A 21,957-nucleotide genomic window follows, 5' to 3' on the forward strand; every position below is an offset into this window, starting at 1 on the left:
CAAAGGGGGTTTAAGAAAGTGTTTTTTTTTTGTGTATGCTGGAAAAAAACATTTTTTTTTCTTGTAAAAACCCCAACTGTTTCTAGAAATAATTTCTGGCTACGCTACTGCATCATATAGATAAAACAAAGAAAAAAGATAATATTTAAGTTCTTTTATCGAAGATTTCAATTTTTTTCTTAGTGATTCGATTATCCGGAATGAAAAAAAAATCGATACTCCGGATAATCGAGTCCGACCTGTATTCCACTTTTTTGGTAACTTGAGACAAAAACGTGTTCTGCAGTGATATTGATTATTTTACTAAGGTTGAGCTTTTGCCCCACCTTAGTTCACGGGATTAGGCAGAAGAATCTTAGACTTTCAATAAGGTTGACAATATAAATATCAGAGTAACCAAAGCAAACAAGTACACGGTTAGTTTCGGCATAACATCATAACATAAGTAGATTTATTATTGATAAGTATTGCATCTATATATTATAGTCGTTGTAATATTTGCTGATAAAGGTTGATAAATATTTTAAACATCTTCAAACGTACACATAACGGACTTAACAACTACTACATACAAGCTGTACTCACCTGCAGGACAGGGTTCAACTTTATATCAAGCTCCCACCACTACCTAGGGCATTCTCTAGAGACGACTTTGGCTGATGTGATTTCGTGTTGGAACAGGAAGCCCCCATATCGCCGGCGGCACACGTTATGGTTGGGATATTGCATCCCTGCAGTGAAAAACCTTGATACTCTGCTACGGTTGGTTTGATGGGCGATTCTAGCAAAAGCGCTCGCGGTGAATCCTCATCCAACAGGTTACTTCCACTGGTCGTGGGCTGCAGTGGTAACGATGGTACAGTCTCTTCGCGTTTTTTTGCAATTAAAGGGTCGAACTCTTCTAGATCGAATCGACTCATTTGCGCAGCTGATGGCGTTGGTTTTACATCGATTTCGTCGGCTGCACTGTTCTCGCCGCTATGGTCGGAGAAATCAAAATCGTAGTTTATGTTACGAATCCCTTTGATGAATGTGTGAGCCATGTCGTCCGGAGTTGCAGTTTCATCCAAAGGTGTGTCAAAAACTCTCTTGTAATCAAAAATAGGTGAAGCTGACAACAAATCAGACGAATTACTCGCACTAACTCCTAGCAACGGAGAAGGTGATAAGTTCTTATCACTTTCCACTGAAACTAGAGGCGTAACCAGCGTATCGGAAAGATTTCGAACTAGATCATCGAAATTGGTTGGCGGTGCGAAAGCGGGCTCCATGGTTGACTTTTTTCCTTCGTCAATGTCGCCTACCTTCATGACCGTCATTAGATTTGACTGAAAGTGACCTCCATCGACTGGTTGATGACCACTAGCTGAGCTAAAAATTTGTACATTACGTTTCTCCAGACGTCGTGGTGTGCGAATCGGTTTCAATACAAGCGGTGTACGGTCTAGGACCTCTGTCACTTTTTGGCTTATTTCATTCTACAAATAAAACCACAATATGTATAATCATTCAGTTCATTCAATACTGTCAGACGGGGGCTAATTTTGACACTTACGTTTGGGATTTGTTTACAGCATAAATATTGATCTGAGCAATTTTGTGTCTTCAGCACTTTCATTAATCAATATATGCTCTACATAGATATTACTTTGAAAAAATATTCACCAATAACAAGAACACATACATTACAAAAATGCCGAATAAAACATATGCTGTGTGAATATTGTTTTAATTTTTCACAAATAATGGAAACTTGTTGGAAGCATCACACAAACATTGAATCGTCATGCTACATCAATGTTTGTAATAGTTGTATGTTCAAAACTGCTGTTCTATTGAAATGGTCGATCAAAAGTCTATTTTTTTGAAACTTTTTTTTTCTCAAGTGTTAGATTGTATATTTTATAACAAAAAATAATTGAAAATGTATTTTAAAAATGAATAAATACAAATACATACGTTTCAATACGTATCATAAATTTGCATATCTTAAGCATTGATGACCTACGATTCGTAGTTACTACTCCGTGACTGACCAGAACAATCGAAGTTTCACAAAGAACCGTCATATGTAGCTTGGGAGTTGGAGTACCTTTCCATCTTCAATGTAATTATCGAAATCTATCTATTATTTTCAGAGTTACAAGTCTTCAAAGATGAAGATTGACGGAATAATGTCAAAAGAAGCCCCATCTGTAGCTACCTTTTAAAATTAACTTACCCGAAAGGTCACGATGTCTTCGTTCAGAGTTTCGATACCCTTCAAAATTTCTTCATTCCGGGTACCTAATTTTTTCATCGTTTTCATATTCTCCGAAATCAAGTGTAAGCTTTCGCAAGCCATCAGCGCGCTCTCCCAAGCCGATGGTCCAGCTTTCTCACCCGTCATCAGCCCATTGAATTCCTCGGCCGACATCGACAGGGATTCCGAAGTTAGATTTTCTATGAACGATATTGCACAACACAGGTTGGTGAAATAGTAACCGCCTTCGCCGCTCATCAGTCGCGATGCGTTGCTAAACCGAGTTATGAAATTGATGTTACTGTGCAGACGGACGGGATTCGCTTTGAGGACTACAAATATTAGCGCTGGCAGAAATTCGTCTGCACTTGCGGGACCACCCACGGATTGCTTCAACAGACTGAAAATATTCCGGCAACAACGAATGATGCATTCAAGTTTTTCCTGAAAAAAAAATTGAATTTATTTTCATATTTGAATGTTAATGAAACATGTAACTTCCCATTAAAAAAATAATGCTCGAAAAGACATGGTGATCAACCCTAAAATAAGAGATATGCTTATCTATAGCATTTTTCTAGAACAAATTACCTTTCTGAAAATCATTTAGAGATACCGCTAGATCGATTTATGAAAAATTAACATTTTTGATAATTGACGTACTTAAGGACCATGATTTCATTTCTCTAACAAAAGCAAACAGTATTAGCGGATATGTATGAACATAAAGTGCTAGGAAAAATCGTGACAAAATATAATACTACTCCTGGAAATTAGTTTTCTACTAAGAACTATATGCAATTCAATGTCATTCAAGATTTCTTGTAGCATCCTTTATTTTCTGGTAGTGCGCTACAGTTTTCCTGATAAACAGTTCGATAATGATGTGGAATATGTTTCATCTCATTTAGCTAGGATTCAAGTAACGGACCAATGCAATAACACATAATTTGATTTTTGCAATTTCTCATCGTAATAAGCGGTTTTTTGCAATTTCTCATCGTAATAGGCTGTTTTTCATCACGCCGATCTGTCATGAAACGACCTACTTTCCTGCACTAAAGTTTGCAGTGCGGGAGAACTCATTACGCAACTGAAACCAGTGCTGTAATGGTTCATTGCGCAACGCTTTCTCATAACGCAACTGTTTTGAGTTCCGTAATGAATCATTACACAACTATTTTTCAGAAATTATAAAATAATGATGAATGCATTCCGACATAATTTCTGATACCCTCAAGTGGTCTTCTACGAAATTGCAAAAAATGTTGTACGTAACTCGTTGCAGAACTCGATTTTTACAGCACTCGTCGTAATTATCCTACTGCTTCCCGCATTGTCGTATGAGTCTATTACCTAACTGACAAGCGTTTGTTAATGGTTCATTATGCAACGCTTTTCAGTAACGTAATGAAGGACATGTGATTTATGTAACTATCATTCTTATAAAAAATGAGAGGTCTATGAATTTTCTTTCTTAGGATTTATGTAATTATCATTGTTAGAACAAAATGGGGAGTTCAAAAGAGTTCTATAAGTTGTTCTTCTTTTATTGAATTAACAAATGATTTCTTTTAATAGTCCAAACGAATATACTTAATTGAAAAACCGTCTACCTATTTATGTTGATAACAAATAAAAAAAAAAATGGATAATAAATCTTCGAGCTGTTTAGTAGAATACCTATAAGTAGATGAAAAAACCGAATTTAGTACTATACCATTTAATTCTACTAGAGTTTGTATCCTTTGACAGATACGCGTATTTCGACCTCAACTGTAAGGCCGTCTTCAGTGTCGTGTACTAAACTCGACTTGAAAAATTTTAACAATTGCTCAGTACAACCTACTACGATCAGAATTTTTCAAGCATGGCTACGGACGGTCATGTGCAGATTGATGAAAAATATTTTTAAAATTATTCCTTAAGTAATTTTGCCTGAAATTGCAAAAAATGTTGTAGGCAACTCGGAGCAGAACTCGATTTTTTACAACACTCGTAATAATCCAACTCGGGAAGCCTCGTTAGATAAACGTACGACTTGTGCTGCAAATTTTCATTCGGCACATTGTTGCGTAAACTACTATTATTTTCGTGCACGGGGCGAAAGCTGGAACTTGGTTCCGGAAGTGTTTTGCGGTTTGTAGCCGATGCCAAGGAATTTGACTCGAAGCAACAATACGGCTACATGAACGTCATGAAATCATCTCAGAAACCAAATGCAAGACATCAACTCTCAATATTGTCAATTTTACTGTATGACAAATGCTGGGTTGTAGGGTCACTTCCGGTAAACCAGACATACATGGATGAAGCTCAAAACTAGGTAGGGGAACTTACGTGTTCTCGGCAATCTAAGCCGATGCCGTGCTTCTTTTGTAATTTTCTCAGACATAAGCAGACAAATTCCGTGTTTGTCTATTTACATTTATGCGTTGCTCAATCCTCTATCGATTCACACCAACAGACTTGTCAAAATGCTTTTGGAAATGTTTTTACAACGCTGCGAACATCTCTTGTCAGTGTGACTATTGTCGGCAGCCTCATTCTGTTCGACAACTTTACCATAAGAACTGCTGGTGAATCTCTTCGGCAGCTTCAAATCAATCGCATTTTGAGGCGTATTCATTTAAATTGATGATGGCGTTCAGTCTAGAAAATCTCGTCAGCGGGGAAACGGCAGAACGAAGAATCATCTGAATGTTTTTATTGATGTGTTTTGATAGAAAAATACTGTGTATTTGGCATTTGAAATTTGGTTGCCGATAATAGTCAAATGGTGCCGAAGCCGTAAGTCTCCCTATGTGACTGATCAAACGTTATGAAACAACCTCAGCGTTTCTGTAAGAACATGCTTCTTGGCAGTCTGGACTTTCGACCAGATGACTAGACAATGGCCGAATTACCTTACAATTATTTTATTCCACAGCTAAGTATAGTCATTGTTTCTTGGTCTTGTATTCATCAATCCTAAAGAATATTAAATTTCTAGAGAGCGCAACGGACTACTCATAATCAGTGCTGGAAAAGTTTGCATTACGAAGCAGCTTACGAGTGTATACCAACGCATAACAAACGTCACATACTCGGGAACTGGCTAGGTGTGAGTAATTCCGCACCCGTCTGCTCGGGAGCGTTTACTCGCGAGAAACCGAGCAAGGTGTGATTTATTATGGTTTTGACAGACAAATTAATTGTATAACCATCATATCGACAGTAAACTACTAGTTTGTAGTCAAATGCTTGAAAACCATACATCTCGGAGGGGAAGCAGCTTTTTTTCCTAAAAGCACAATATGACTCTGAACAGCTCCGAACACAATCGCGAATCACTTTTAGCTTCGGTTACTCGGGAGCATGACAGATGCGAGTAAACCAGCGCTCTGACGCTCGGGAGCGTTTGGTTTTGTTTTTGTTTCAGTTCGGCAGAAATATTCGCCACTTTCCATCACTGTACTGCCCATAATCGCATAACAGTCCCATGTCGACTTTTGACCGATTTGCGTTTGTTGCATAAATCAACTCAACATGGTTAGAAGCTCGATAAAAACTGCTAAAAAAGTAGCTTTTGTTCCTAACTTGTACAAAACCAAACCTCACTTGTGTTGTCCCATCCTGAAAATAATCGGATAACAGTCACATCAAAGTCCGTAAAAAGACTTAGTGGTCGGGCTCGGAATGGTAACCACTTCTAGTACTACATTCAATCTCTCGGTACTACTAGTTATTCACTGACGTGAAGTGTAGTAAATACAAATCAATTATAGAGTGAAACCTCCATGAGTCGATGGTCTATGCCTAGGGGTGGGATAGCTTTTGCTTTTGAGCAAACTCTTGAGTGAGATTTTGAGCAACTCTGAGTAACTCTGGTTGCTTATGAAATACTCATAGCAACCCGTACCCGTAATAGCTCGTTACTATTTGAAAACTGATGCCGTAAATGACGTGCGTTCATGATAACAAAAATTTCTTCCTTCTAATTTACGGATAGATGTTGGTCAGAAAACCTTGGAAAACGTGAAACAGTGCTTGTAACCTTGAAATTTGTAGAATACGAGCTACTTAAAAATGTCTGTTTCGAAAATGTCTGACTTCTATACTGACTAGTTCCAGAAGCTGTAGTGCTGAATTAAAATGTTTGATGAATGTGGTGCATCCGTTATTCAATTCGTGGATCCGGGACCCGTGTGGCTGCTAGTATCAGATTGAATCTAAGTTTATCTAGAAGTGCGTTTTAAGATCCCGCTCCAGTGCACATTTCCCGAAGAACGTTTTCCGACTCAATAAGCGTTGCAACTATTATCTATGCTCTCTCTGTTACTACACGGTGTTACGTATATTTTCAACTTTCAGTGAATTTTATTCATTTCCCAGAAAAATAATTTTAAATTCGTTCACCATTAATCATTTTATTACGACGATTAGATCGCAATTTTCTCAAGCATATGAATGCGCTCTGTTATGTTTTAACGAAAGTTTTTCACTCCGAAGCTCACTGCGGTTGGCTTAGACGCAAGACCCACTATGGGAAATATTATGTACCGTCTTGACTCAAAACGCCAGGATGCCTCGAATCCCGGACATTGGGTTTAAAAAACCCAAATTCTTTTTTCTACAACTTTTATGCATGGTTAATGTAGAAGACATCTTAGTTATGGATGAGCATGAGCATAGGTGACCGTACAATTTGTAGTTGCTACTCCGTGATTGACCAGAGCAATCGAAGTTGTACAGAGATTTAATAAATGGGACTTGAGATAAGTTTTCCATTCGTCAATGTAAGTAGAAGACATCTTTATCAAATTTAGAAATTGCCTCTTTCACTGGGACAAACAAATGTGACACAAAACTTCATTCTTATAATCTGAAATGCAAAATGAGTTAAATTAGCTGTAACAGAAGAAAAAAAAACGTTTTACATATTTAGTGAATACCGTGTTGTGCACTCTTGACGTCAGGTACTATACAGATCCAAGTAATCGTTATTAGTTGTGAGCAAAAAGCGAGTAACTCAAGCTTGCTCTGCGTTCAAAATTTTGCTCTGAGTAAAGCTGTCCCGCCCCTAGGTCTATGCCTTCTGTTATATCCGTAACCATTTGGGTGGTACTAGGGGGGAAAATAAATGTGGAACAAAAAAAAATAAAATAAATAAAATTCCACAAATTTGTATTCAAATTTTGTATACCTACCTACTTTGCATGGGCTCAGGAATATTGAACTAAAACTTATTTTGTATTTTTCGGTAACTGGTAAAATTGCCTCACGGAGTACTTGCTTGCGAGTGTGGAAAATACAAACTTTTCAACGCGAAAGCAAGATTTCCATATAAAAATATATATATATATCATCTACTTATTGGGAAAATACAGAAAGACTTTGGCTCGGCATCATCCCACGAGCCACTGCATTTTACATCTACGGTCGAGGCTTATAGAAGCTGCCTGAAAAAACTGTTTCGTCATTCTCGATCTCCCATATCACAGATTGGGATGTTTTATCCTGAATCGATTGTTCTAAAACATTGAATCATTTCCATCGGATTCCATTTCCGCATTATCCAAAAGATGATCTTCTAGTTCTTTCATCATGACTGCGACTCATGACTGTAAGCGCATTCCACATCATGACGTTTGTGTTTTGAGAAACCATTAAACCCGAAGATTGTTTTATCTGGTGATTCATTCATGGACATACAGTAAACTATCCGTATCTCGATATTGAGTTATACAGTTATAGAGATATGTGTAGTAAATGTGGGTTTTCATGGATACTTCGATGGACCCTTGAACCAAAGTTGCCCTGATTTTGTGTTCATTAACACGCTATTTCCCTAACTCGATAGTCGCCTTAATATCGAGTTACGGAGAGTTGACTGTACTATAACTATTTTTTACGACCAAAGAACATAAATAGAATATGGAACAACCAGTGTTTTAATAACAACCAGTGTTTTATTAGCTGTCGACCGAGCCGACGAACATAATGGGACTGGTATGCAAATATATTGGTATATTATGTTGTATATATTCGCATAACAGTCTCGCTACAATTTTTGTGCATTTTTGAGCAAATTTTCAACTTGAATTCAAAAGAAATTTATTAGGTTTGTCCGTGTACTCAACAAATAGTGATATGTAGATATACAACACAGTTTAGGCCACATAGAGACTCAAAATGGAGCGAAATTGTTTGCAAATTTCAATCGTCTTTTTCTCACTTTATCGTTTTTTAACATGGGACTGTTGTGCAAAGAGGGGCAGTGTAGTTCAGTGGTGAAAGAAATGCGCAATAATTGCTTCGTTCATAATTCATAAACTCTGCAGCATTTTATCCTGAAAACCCATCAATACATTTGGTCGACATTGTTCATAATGCACTAAAAAAGTGTATCAGGGTGTCTACTCATTTACAGAAATAAAATTCTCTGAGTTTTCCAGGTTTTCCAGGTTTAACAAAAAATCTAGGTTAAAGAAATTCCCCAAAACATACGAATAGTTAGTTAAAGATGATTAAAATAGTTATTTATGCAACAAGTTGCAAAATGATGATTTTTTCAGCACGAATTGTACATTTATCCAACGAGGCTCGCCGAGTTGGATAAATACAACGATTGCTGAAAAAATCGGGTTTTTCAACGAGTTGCATACAACATTTTTTGCTGTTTCGAAAAACGCCGTTTCAGCTGAATGAACTCTAGAAGCACAAACAGGCATTTTAACGTTCAACGCTCCGTAAGTCTGATTTGATCATCAATGATTCTCATGCTGTTGTATTAGTATGTCTGGAAATAATGAATTGAAATGTGTGTGTGGAAAGCCAAACACGTGCTTTACTTTTCGTATGCTATGGATTTTCGATGAGTATCGAAATTTCATTCAATATTACGTTTTTTTTTATGAATTATCTGAAGTAATGTTTATTGTATGAGGTAAGGGGTGATATTAATTATGTTTTTGATATTTATTGAAATATATACAATCCAGTAACGTAAATATTTACTGTTTCACTCACTTTTCTAATACGTTAGGAAAATATTGCCTATGTTATGCCATATAAAATTGATCAAACATAATAGACATAACATAAAGGCAATTTACACCGTCTTCAGCACATAGGCTGCACAGACTGAACGATCATTAACATCAGGCAACGGACAACACGAAACACCCAGTAGCCAGTGAATTTTTCGTTTGACGAAAAGTTTCCACCGACTGGAACGGGAATCGAACCCACACCCTGTGGCACAATACACCTAGTCGACTAAGGCAGCTAACAGCATGACCACGAAGCCCATAGTTGGTTTTGCTGTCCTGTTTTTTTACGCGCACTATGATTTGGTACATAATTTGGTCTCTTACAGATTGATGTGTATTACATCCTAGCACACTCCAAGCGCATACGTCATCCGCTTCTATTTAACGGGATACAAAGTGGCTCATTAGACCTTCCGTGTTTTGAACATTTTTATTCCATCATTTCTGCACATTAGAGAGAGTCACGCTCAGTCATGCGATAAGTTTGTTTACAAAATGATGGGAGGAAATAGGGAGGTATCAAGATAACAGCTGACTAGCAATGTTGCCAGCTGGTAGGATGGTGATCATTTGCTTTTGAAATATAAATCTGGTAAATGTAACAAGCAAACGATTTTTTACTCCCCTTATTATAAAAAGATCATACAATGATCAATATCGCTTTTCAAATGACACTTGAAATCATTTTCATATTTTTTGCGATATTCTGTGAGTTATCGTCTTGACTTTTGTGGAAAGAATAGATAAATAATTCTGGCAACAATTGAATGATGATGCCCCTTCCATTCGCTTGTTCTACAGTGTGAGTTCTACCAGCAGTGCGGGTTTTATTGCAATGCATGTCGAATTTGAAATGTGATTGTTTTGAAAGATCAGATCTGCTTGATGCGCAAGTTTTTTGTGAGTCGCGATGTTTAACGCATAGGCAATACCGACAAAACATTCGTCCTGTGGTTTCGAGTCTTGAAAAGTACTTTTCTGGAATTAAAGAGTGATAAAGTGAAAAATATCAATGTATATTGAAATTAATATGTGTTTTCCGGGTGATGAATCGTTTTTTACCGCAGGAATGTTTTGAAAATAAAGAGAATTTTCATTTGCAATTTTCGAGTGGCGGTGTCTTGTGAATGTATTTGTTATAGCAACGACACGTGTACATGGTATTGGTGAGGATTGTAAATTATGCGTGATTACAAAATACCAGTTTTTGGAAATTTCAATCGATTTTGTATGAACATGAATATTCTATTGCAACATATTTCATTTAAATCATCCTGTGAACATTAACAGATGCAGGTAAGTTGTGATTTATAATACAATAAGGCTTAAATTAGTAAAAATGTTAGTGCGCACTAACACTAAGCCAAATAATCATTGAAATCACAATAATTCATGACGGATTCTGCCCCCTTAAGAGAACCCACATGGGCATACAGCCATGCGTAAAACTACGCACTCAGTATTTTTCTATCACGTAGGCTGTGATACAATAGTACCCATGAATGTCACAAATTTTCTCGTTCCCATCGGTATCATGCAGTTCTATATTCCCTATTGGAGGGAAGAACAGGTAAGACAGCACATACAGTAGCAAAAAAGTAAGAGGTTGTTTCCGAGATACGACCGCCAAAGTGACGTTGGATAACTTTAGCTTCTTCTATTTCCTGGCTTGAGACCGTCACGAACTTATGAAAGATTCCTAAGAGAACAGCACCAATTTTCGACCCAACCCTAATTTTCGACCGATTTTCGATACGGTTTTGGCCTACTTTGTATGAAAATCCGAAAATTGGCACAGAATTCTTGTAGGTCGAAAATAAGTGCTCGTCTAATCAATTTTCACACTATTTGTTGCATGTCAATTCTGACCTATTATGAACATTTTGTGTTATTATTTGGTTGATTCGAATAACACTTCAACCGGCTGATAGAAGAAGAAGCATGAGCGGTCAACAAACAAATATTCCGCTTGAAGGTCCACGCATGATCCACTAAGATTGATTGCTTAAGTGGGTTCCGAAGCCTTTCGATGCACGTCGTATCCGTGGCGAACGCGCTTAAATTGCATTGAAGCACAATTTCAAACAACTGCCCTTTTCAGGGCCATAATTGATTAAATAATTTATTTAGTTATCAATTATAGTTTAGGATGATTAGTTTTCAACGGAGATAAATGGCAAACAAAGTTTAACATAGGTTCTCGTCGTTCGGGTCGGGCGGCGGTAGCATTTTCGCAGTCTTTTCTGTGTGCGTATTTCCATCCGATCGACAATGTCTTACCAAATCGAAACGTCAACAAAGCTGTTGCTGATTAGTATTAGCTCTGTGTTCGACGAGTTGATACTGATCGCTCTAGTATCATGTACGTAGCGACGGCGACAACGGCATTATGCGATCATCTCTAAATGCGAAACAAACTGGGAGGGATTCTTCATTCAAGTGCCGTTCGCAATTTATCCGACTCATGCACACACTGTCGACGATTGCCCCGCGCGCGCACAATGGGAAATTTTTGTCCCATTTACGATTGCGTGCAAATGACTGACCAAAATCTGAATCAATCACATCCAATCATCAGTAATGTCGCTCTTTACGGTGGAAAATTCTCACAACTCTTTTAAAATGAAATTGTCCTGAAAAGGACGGTTGGTGGTAGTCACCGTCGATCAAACTGAGTTTTCATTCCATTGTTAGATAGAAACACGCCAAAAGATCACCGAAGACGATAAAATTAAAATGCGGTCGGTAATTTTGTGCTTTCTTATCCATCCTTGTACCGTGAACCCCCGCTAATTTGAACGGTACCTCATGCAAACCATCGGGGTTCATTTTAAATTTGAACATCTAGTCACCCTAGAAACGTGTTCTGGTTACCTCTTTCACTGGTTTGTTTTGATTCTGCGTTCCGTTCCACAGCGTTCCATGAGCTAAATGACGTTTGAACCATTTTTAATCTGAACGATGTGCAAATTAGCGGGGTACAGATTAAAAAGTGTTCAGATTAAATGTGGTCAAACCAACGGGGGTACCCGGTATTCGATGGCTTGCTCACTCCTCCGACGGTAATTATCAAGGTTTCTGGACGCATTCTCCACGAATTCGATGGGCTAGCTGGATGTCAAGGGCCATGATGAGCGATTACACGGAACCCGCAGCTTTTAGCTTGGGAATAAACAGCAGCAGCAGCAGCGACGAATGTGTAAAATTTATTCAGATATGAGCCCTTCTCCGGTTGCTGGTCAACGATTTACTGATGCGCGCGTGAAGTCGAGTTTGGTTGACTTCGACTGAACACTAGATAATAAAGAGAAGTAAGAAGAAGACCGAAAGGGGCGTTTCCCTTTGAATGACGAAAGTGGCTAAGATATCGCGCAATGATGTCTGTGTCAGGAATACACAAGAAAAATGTGCTTTTCTATGAAAAATAAGACATGCTTCGATATTTCCCAATTTTTTCAATAGTTTAGTCATGAGAATCAATAGTTTTCATTGTTGGAGTAGATTCGTAGAAAGATTTCCAATCGATTGGTGCAAGAATCTTGAAAATCTATCCGGGCGTTAGTAAGTTATTAACAGTCAAAATCTAACCACTTTTCGTGACGCGAGCGATTTTTCGTTTTTCAAAATTGTACCCCAGTATGTTGCCGTAAGACGTTATCCAACGTCAAAAAAAGCTGGACGATCCGCCAGCTTGTGTCGGAACCAGATCACACAGCGGATATACACTCGAGTGAAGTGACTCACCGTGTAAACCAAATGAAAGGCACTTCACACGAGTCGAGAATTGTCACCTCGCTATACGACATCAAATCACGCCAATCATAGAAGAAACCCAAGAATCTGATGCAATGTGCTTATTCTGTGCGACATGCAAGGCGAGATAAGTCGGTGAGGTGTCGACTCGTTCCCATTTGATTAGTCGCCTCACGTCACCCGTGGTAAGAACGACTCGTCTCCACTCACACGCCGCGCAGAATAACCACAAATGGCATGAAGAGACTGGGTTATTCGGTTGACGCCTACCAAAACAGTACTTTTCAGCACCGAAAAGAGTGCTAGGTAGGCGTCAACCGAATAACCCAGTCTCTTCATGTCATTTGTGGTAAAAATGTACAATTCGTGCTGAAAAAATCATCATTTTGCAACTTGTTGCATAAATAACTATTTTCAAATAAAAGGTATGTTCGAAAATAAAATTATCTAGGAAAAAATGATTATTTTTGTTGTTTACCACGAAAATCAAGAATGTTTATCCAGTGATCTGAAAGAGCCTTACTCATAATATTTCTCTTAAAATGGGATTCAGATGTATGGACTTCATTGACGTACCCACAATATTTTTTTCTGGAGAGCGTTTTGCATTTTTTTTTCTTTGGGGAAATTGAGACTGATAGTATGATCGTATTAGAAATAATTACATTAGATTGTGCGCATCGTACCTTTTCAGTGCTAAAATTCAAAACGGTACTTTTCAGTGCTACTAAAACAGTACTTTTCAGTACTTTTTTTTCTACTATTGATCCCTTTACGATCCTTGTTTGGACCCGTGCCTTCGATTTTTCGTTGGACCCGTTGGCGAAAGCTAGCGGTGGTAATCCTTCTTGGACACCGTCTTGGGAAAAAACCTCTCGAAGGTCACGTCTTCTTTCGTTTATTAATTGAACATGGTATCAACAACAAACAAAAGGAAGGGTGAATCTCTGAATTCACTACTTCCTTCCAAAAAAGTGGGTTTTAAAACTGTCACTACACGTGGCAAGAATGGAAGAAAGGACGCTTCCCCGGAATGCAAAGTTTCTTCCAAGGGTGAAATGAATAATTGTATCGAAATGAGCAATCAGTTCGATGCTCTAGACAAATTTTCCGAACACCAAATCGAAGCAGCCTCTAGCCCAGGCTCTTTGATTCAAGTGAGGAAGCAAAGAGTGCCGCCTATCGTGGTCAGTTGTTCCGAATTTGCGGGATTTAGGCAGGAAATCTTGAACTCCATTAGGGGAATCAAGGTTTCCTTCCAAATCGCAAAGAAAGGAGACTGTCGCGTTTTGCCGGAAACTCTTAAAAATCGTGAGCTTCTTCTCAAACATCTTGAAGAGAAGAAGCACAAATTTTTTACTTATGACGACAAAACTGAACGTTTGTTCAAAGTTGTCTTGAAAGGTCTCTCAAGTGACTATAAATCACCTGAAGAGATCAAAAATGGAATAAATGATATACTTGGATTTTCCCCAGTCCAAGTAATCATTATGAAAAAGAGAACCCAATCTGGCATTGTTCGGAAAGGGCTTTCTCAAGAATTTTATTTAGTTCACTTTAACAAAAAAGAACTAAATAATATTAAAGCTTTGGGAACATTTCCAGAAACCTGGAGGAAATTACCAGAACCCCACTCAGTGCCGTCGGTGCCAAAAGTGGGGTCATGGTACAAAAAATTGTCGCATGGATGCTAAATGGATGATTTGCGGAGGTTCTTCTCACGCCAAAGACGTCTGTCCAGTGAAGGAAGATACCACCAAATTCATATGTTGTAATTGCGGGGCTAACCATAAGTCCAATTTTTGGAATTGTCCTTCACGCAAAAAGGTCATTGAGGCTCGTGCCAGGCAGATGAAAGATAATATCCGTTACGATAACGGTCGTTTCCGCAATTTGCCTGGTAGAGTATCGAACAATGCTCATTTTTCAGTTAACGATCGCTTGATCATGAATCATACCCATCAGGAAGATCATAATCATGCTCATTCACAAACTAATTTTAATCCGTCGGGTAGCCGTTCGAATCTTTCAATTTCGAATGTATCTACCCACGGTAAATCCTTTGCCGATATCGTAGCAGGAAATTCGAACTCCTCCCCTGTTCGATCCATGGGTACCCATTCTACTTGTTTCAAATCAAATGGAAAAAATCCTACCGCCACAGGTAACTCCGCTTCTTCGTCTACCGGAAATTCTAATGGGAAATCACATGACATGTCTGCCTCTGATTTTAATTTTCTAACTGAACAATTGAATCTAATGATTGATGAAATGTTCAAAGCCACCACTATGACTGAAGCAGTCCAAGTAGGTGTAAAATTTACAAATCAAATTGTTGTTGGATTACGTTTTTCTAATGGATCCAAATAATAATTTAAATATTTTAAATTGGAATGCTCGTTCTCTGAATGGTAAAGAGGACGAGCTGTTTAATTTTCTTACGGTTAATAACGTGCATATAGCAGTTATTACCGAAACGTATTTAAAACCTGGATCTAAACTCAAAAGAGATCCTAACTTTTTTGTTTATCGTAATGATCGCCTTGATGGGGCATGTGGGGGAGTTGCAATCATCATTCATAGGCGTATAAAACATCAACTGTTTTCATCATTTGAAACTAAAGTTTTTGAAACTTTAGGTGTTTCTAAACACAGTTTGGTAAATATACTTTCATAGCTGCCTATTTGCCTTTTCAATGCTCTGGGCAGCAATTAATTTACTCCAAACTGACTTGCGTAAATTGACTCGCAATAAGTCAAAATTTTTTGTCATCGGTGACTTTAATGCCAAACATCGGTCATGGAATAATTCTCAAAGTAATTCCAACGGCAGAATTTTATTTGATGAGTGCTCTTCAGGATATTTCTCAATTCAATACCCTGATAGCCCCACATGTTTTTCCTCTTCTAGAAATCCATCTACGATTGATTTGGTCTTAACCGACTCTAGCCATCTTTGTAGCCAACTGATTACTCATGCTGATTTTGATTCTGATCATGTCCCTGTTACATTTCAAATATCCCAAGAAGCGATTCTCAATCCTATCAGCTCCACTTTCAATTATTTACGAGCCGACTGGAATATATATAAAACGTATGTTGACTCTAATCTTGATGTTAACATTTCTTTAGAAACTAAACTTGATATTGACAATGCTCTTGAAACTTTAACAAATTCCATTGTTGAAGCTCGGAGCATTGCAATTCCAAAATGTGAAGTAAAATTTGAATCCGTGATTATAGACGATGATCTTAAACTCTTGATCCGTCTTAAAAACGTGAGGAGAAGGCAATTTCAACGCACTCGTGATCCTGCTATGAAAATTATATGGCAGGATTTGCAGAAAGAAATCAAGAAACGTTTTGCTCAATTAAGAAACAACAATTTTGAAAATAAAATTTCTCAATTGGACCCTGGCCTTTTGGAAATTATCTAAAATCTTGAAAAAACCTCAGAAGCCAATACCGGCATTGAAAGAGGAAAACAAATTATTACTAACTAATTGCGAAAAAGCTCAAAAACTTGCTATGCAGTTTGAAAGTGCGCACAATTTTAATTTAGGACTTACTAGTCCAATTGAAAATGAAGTTACTCAGGAGTTCGAAAATATTCTCAATCAAGAGAACGTTTTCGAAAATGCCTGGGAGACTGATTTGGAAGAAGTGAGAACTATTATTAAAAAAATCAAAAACATGAAAGCTCCTGGCGATGATGGAATTTTCTACATCCTCATCAAGAAACTTCCAGAAAGTAGCTTATCATTTTTAGTTGATATATTTAACAAATGTTTTCAATTAGCATATTTTCCTGACAAATGGAAAAATGCCAAGGTTGTTCCAATTTTTTTGAACAGTTCGGATTCCGCCATGGACATTCAACCACTCATCAACTTTTACGTGTAACAAATTTGATCCGTTCCAACAAATCTGAAGGCTATTCTACTGGTCTTGCTCTTCTAGACATAGAAAAAGCATTCGATAGTGTTTGGCATGAAGGTTTGATTGTAAAATTAAAAAACTTTAACTTTCCAACATACATTGTTAGAATAATTCAAAGTTATCTATCAAATCGTACACTTCAGGTTAATTATCAGAACTCCAGATCTGAAAGACTTCCTGTAAGAGCTGGTGTTCCTCAAGGCAGCATTTTGGGACCAATATTATACAATATTTTCACATCTGACTTACCTGAGTTACCCCAGGGATGTCAAAAATCTTTGTTTGCGGATGACACAGGCCTCTCTGCCAAAGGACGAAGCCTGCGTGTCATCTGTAGTCGATTGCAAAAAAGTTTGGATATTTTTTCTTCATACTTGCCAAAAATGGAAGATTTCTCCTAATGCTTCCAAAACTCAACTAATAATATTCCCACATAAACCAAAAGCTCTTTATTAGAAACCTTCAAGTAGACATGTTGTCACGATGAGAGGGGTTCCAATAAATTGATCAGATGAAGTTAAGTATCTAGGGCTCATGCTAGATAAGAATTTAACTTTCAAAAATCACATTGAGAGTATTCAAGCCAAATGTAATAAATATGTAAAATGTCTCTATCCCCTTATTAATAGAAAATCAAAACTTTGTCTTAAGAACAAGCTTTTGATATTCAAACAAATTTTCAGGCCAGTCATGTTGTATGCTGTACCAATATGGACTAGCTGTTGTAATACCAGGAAGAAAGCTCTGCAGAGAATTCAAAATAAAATTTTGAAAATGATTCTGAGACTTCCTCCCTGGTATAGTACCAATGAGTTACATAGAATATCCAATGAATGTTGAAACATTGGAACAAATGTCAAATAAAATAATAAATAATTTCAGGCAAAAATCGTTACAATCTTCTATTGCCACGATTAATGCGTTATATGTTTAGGTTAAGTTAGGTTAAGTATATTCAAAGCGTTTTTTTTTCTCTTATAAGCAGGTGAAATCAACTCACCTGTAAAAAATCTGATCTGCTGCGGCAAATGAAATGTAATATGTTGTTAACAAAATGTTAATAAAATCTTAAATTTGTTTTACCAAATTAGGATGATAGTGTTGTCTAATAGCACAGAACACTTAGATATAAGAAATGAATGTAATGTTTGGAATGATCCTAAAAAAAAAAAAAAAAAAAAAAAAAAAAAAAAAAAAAAAAAAAAAAAAAAAAAAAAAAAACCTTTAGACACCTAGAAATGTCAATATTATCTCCAAATAATGTTCTACAAAACGTTTTGAAGATAATAATTGAAGTAGTTGGTTCGAATCCCTGAACCTTGAATAATTTTTTAAAAAATCTATGGAGATTGGAAAATTTTACAGAAAAAATATCAGAGAAATGTTTGAACCACAGCAACAATATTTTGATGATATGCTGGAGACATTCCAAGAAAAACATCTGGAGGAACTTAATGAGAAATCCAAGAAGAAAATTATCGAGGAGTTCTTTGAAAAGTTTATAATAGACATCATCGAATAATGCCTGAATAATTTTTTGAGCAATTCCTGAAAGTAATCGAGGATAAATATTTGAAAAAATCCTTACGAAAATGATTGGAGAAATTACTAGAAATCCTGAAGCAGTCTGAAGATCTGAGACAAATATCATTAAGAACTTGTGGAATAATCGCCTAATAGGTTTTGTAGATTTCTCTGGAGCCTCTAGAATTTTGCACCAGGTGTTTATTTATTTTGTATATTATCAAAAAAAAAAAAAACAATTTTGATTTTTTTTTCAAGTTTTCAACTTATCAACTGCTTATGAACGAGATCCAACTGAAACTGTACTTGCCTTTACTAATTTGGCAACCTCAAGTCCTTGTCTGAACATGTTTTATACTGATTGATTAGAAATCGTTAAAAAGACTGAACATGTCAACTAGCGTTTTGATAGCGGCACAGCCGACAAAATTTATGGTTGAGGAGATTTTTGCCACAGAACCCACATATTCTACTATCTATTACTGTTTCGAAAGAATTTCCCTGAGTGTAGCCGAAATTCCCTGAGAACTCCAGGTTTTTCCAGGTTGAATAAAACTCCCTGAGAATTACAGGTTTTCCATGTTTTTCCAGGTAGTAGACACCCTGTGTATGGACTAGACAACATCAGTATCTTCCAGGTATTTCTTTTAAAGTTTGTATACAAACATTCCTTCAAGTTTCTTTTTTCGGAGGACTTAAAATACATATCATTAAGCAAACGATTCAGTAATCTATAGCTCGCTGTGAAATCGGCTCTGCTCAAATAGAAACGTAGTAAATGAAAAAAAAACTGGGAAAATATAAAAAAAATGTGAAAAAGACTGAACACACCTGCTAGGCGAATAACATCTACCGTGCGGGATCGAAATGCGTACGCCTAAGAAATGAAGTGTATGGATTTTGAACCTGTACGGAATTCGGTCCCCCACTGTATTTTAGATTCTTTTTCCCATAAAAAAATGCCCACTAAACAAAATTAAGAAAAAAACATATTTTGCTTCAAACAAAAATCGAGTTACGTTATATCGAGATATTACTGTATTTTCATACATTAATGCCGAACGACTGCCCAATGATACTTATAATATATTATGAGTATTATAAATAAGAAAATATAAGAAAAACAGTGAGCTTTGAAAATATTACCACAAAACGTCAAAATATAACCATTCTCATAAATTAATCAGGGCGCAACCCCTAAACAATTACCTAGGAAGTTGATTTGTTCTTAAAATATGCTACATACAAACAAACATATCTTCCATTCTAGCGTTAAGCACCATAACTTTTCGAGCCTTGCTTTTTTGCTACCAACTAACCTGAGGAGAATGAAACGAATCCATCGACACCAGCTCCGTGATGGCCGTGTACACCAGATCGCGAACCTCCGAATTGACCTCATCGATACTGCACACCAGATGTTTGGCATTGATCCAGCTGAGTTGCCGGATGCGTTTCTGGATGAGCGAATCCTTCTCCTCGTCATTTGTCGTCGGAGGGGAAAACAATCGACTATGGTTCATGGTCATGATGCACTTTTCGAAAAAGTCTAGCGCCTGCTCTTTGGTTTCCTGCGATACGTTTATGAATGGGGCATTTTCCAGGTTCATATATTCCTGGAACTTGGTGTAGCTATTCTGGACAATATCAGATACTTCTTCTATGCTACAGTCCGAATGCTTTTTACGAATTTCCTGGTCCAACATTTCGATGAAATACTTGAGACCTCTCTTGGCTGCATCGTCAATTTTCAGAGCTTTCAACGCATCCTGATATTCCTGTTCCAGTTTATCCATTGGCTGTCGATGGTGGTGATGGGAGTGATGATGATGATGCCTCGAAGGCCTGTCCGATTCCTTCATGGAAGTGGTCTTTTTCAGTAGATCCATTAGATTACGTTTCTTCTTTTTGTCCTCCTCTTTGGGGGCAGCTCCAGCTTTGGCCGATTGGCCATGAACGACTTTAGCAGCATGACGTTGATCAGCTTGATGCGATAACTGTTGCTGCTGTTGGTTCTGTTTGTGTCCCACACCGTGATGAGACTCTTGCTTTTTTCCGCTTGAGTGACCTTCGAATCGAACCGGGCGATAAACTGAAACGAAAATAGGTAATGCAACAATCAACGTTTTCATTCGGAACTTTGATAAAATATACGCGAAGAGGTGATCGCTTCACACCAGGTCTACCCAAGCTTTTTGAACCGCGGGCCAAATCGCAGAAATTATATTGCGTAGTGTGTTGAAGCACTAGCAGTTTAAACAGTTTCGTAAAACTGAATGAAAGTCAGTCAAATAAAAAGATTTCGTTTGGAGAAATAGGAAAAGGCAACTGCTGCAGACAGGATTGGTAGCGGCGGCCAGACAATTAAATAAGAGTGGTTTTAGTGACTAAGATGAGCAATATGACTGAAAAGCAACTCCAAAAACCAAAAAAAAAAAAATTGGTTCGATATGCCTGAAAACTTCTGAAGTGCCCAAGCTTGAAGACTGCTTGAAGGAGAAACTAAGCAATATATTGTCAAAATGTACTCTCATACATTTGAACAACGTAATGAAAAACTTGAGCAATCAAATAGAGCATAAAAATTTAGTTTTCAATGTTGTATTTTTGCATTTCGATAGGTGTACGCATATAGAATTGTTTCTAGTTTAGATCCGATTTCAATACTTTGTAATTAATCCAAAGATGAATGTAAATGGAAACATTTCATGATTGTTGAGACACCTATGACCTTCATTATTGATAAAGTATTTTCAACCCAATTTATCATTTAATAGCTTGATGTGAAAACAGTGTCCTGTAGGAATATGAAATTGTGCCACTGACTGACTGTATCTGAAAGCTGGATTTGCTGGTAGTACAGTCAACGGGCCAGATATGAGATGAGCCTTCAATATCGATGGATATCCCTGCATTACACTTACGTTTCATGTGCCGTTCCTTCATCGTGCGTTCGCGATAGCACTTGGAGCACAGTCCGTTCCATTGGGCATTGCCGTAAAATCCGCAGCCATTGAGGCATTGGAGATCCTTTTGTTGGATGCGTGGAGTTTTGATCGAAAACATAGCTGGCTTTTTACAACACAATCACAAGAGGAATTACACAATGTTCGATTTACAACATACTACACAATGCACAAGACGAGTTTTCACCAGAAATCTACAATTTTTCGAGAATGAAATCGATTTTGCGATTTTTGTTCCCAAATAAATATTTTGTCTGGTTTTGACAGAAGCAAACGATGTCAAAACATATTGGCAGTGTTGCTAGAATTTGGATAAACTTCTCGACTATGTTTATAAATGGACGTAAAAGCTCAAACGCCATAAATACGGAGAAAATCAGGGTGGGTGTACGGCTGTCAACTACAAACAAAGCTCTCCTAACGGGGCTACCCCGTTTGGCATAAAGTCATTTGGCATAAAGCCGTTTGGCATAAAGTCATTTGGCATAAAGATCATTTG

The 21,957-nt window shown here is 37.4% G+C and overlaps 1 protein-coding gene across 1 annotated transcript; it reads right to left on the reverse strand.

Moving 5' to 3' along the window:
- Positions 1–450: 450 nt before the first annotated feature.
- Positions 451–21,735, reverse strand: LOC5565822 (rab5 GDP/GTP exchange factor). The gene is made up of 4 exons (XM_021843156.1): positions 21,417–21,735; positions 19,812–20,584; positions 2,222–2,686; positions 451–1,478 (listed from the first exon to the last, which is right to left on the reverse strand). Exons 1-4 carry the CDS (start codon positions 21,556–21,558, stop codon positions 606–608), a joined length of 2,253 nt encoding a protein of 750 aa, XP_021698848.1. The 5' UTR covers positions 21,559–21,735; the 3' UTR covers positions 451–605.
- Between the last annotated feature and the right edge of the window lie 222 nt (positions 21,736–21,957).

This window comes from Aedes aegypti, chromosome 2 (genome assembly GCF_002204515.2).
Source record: "Aedes aegypti strain LVP_AGWG chromosome 2, AaegL5.0 Primary Assembly, whole genome shotgun sequence".
NCBI lineage: Eukaryota > Metazoa > Arthropoda > Insecta > Diptera > Culicidae > Aedes > Aedes aegypti.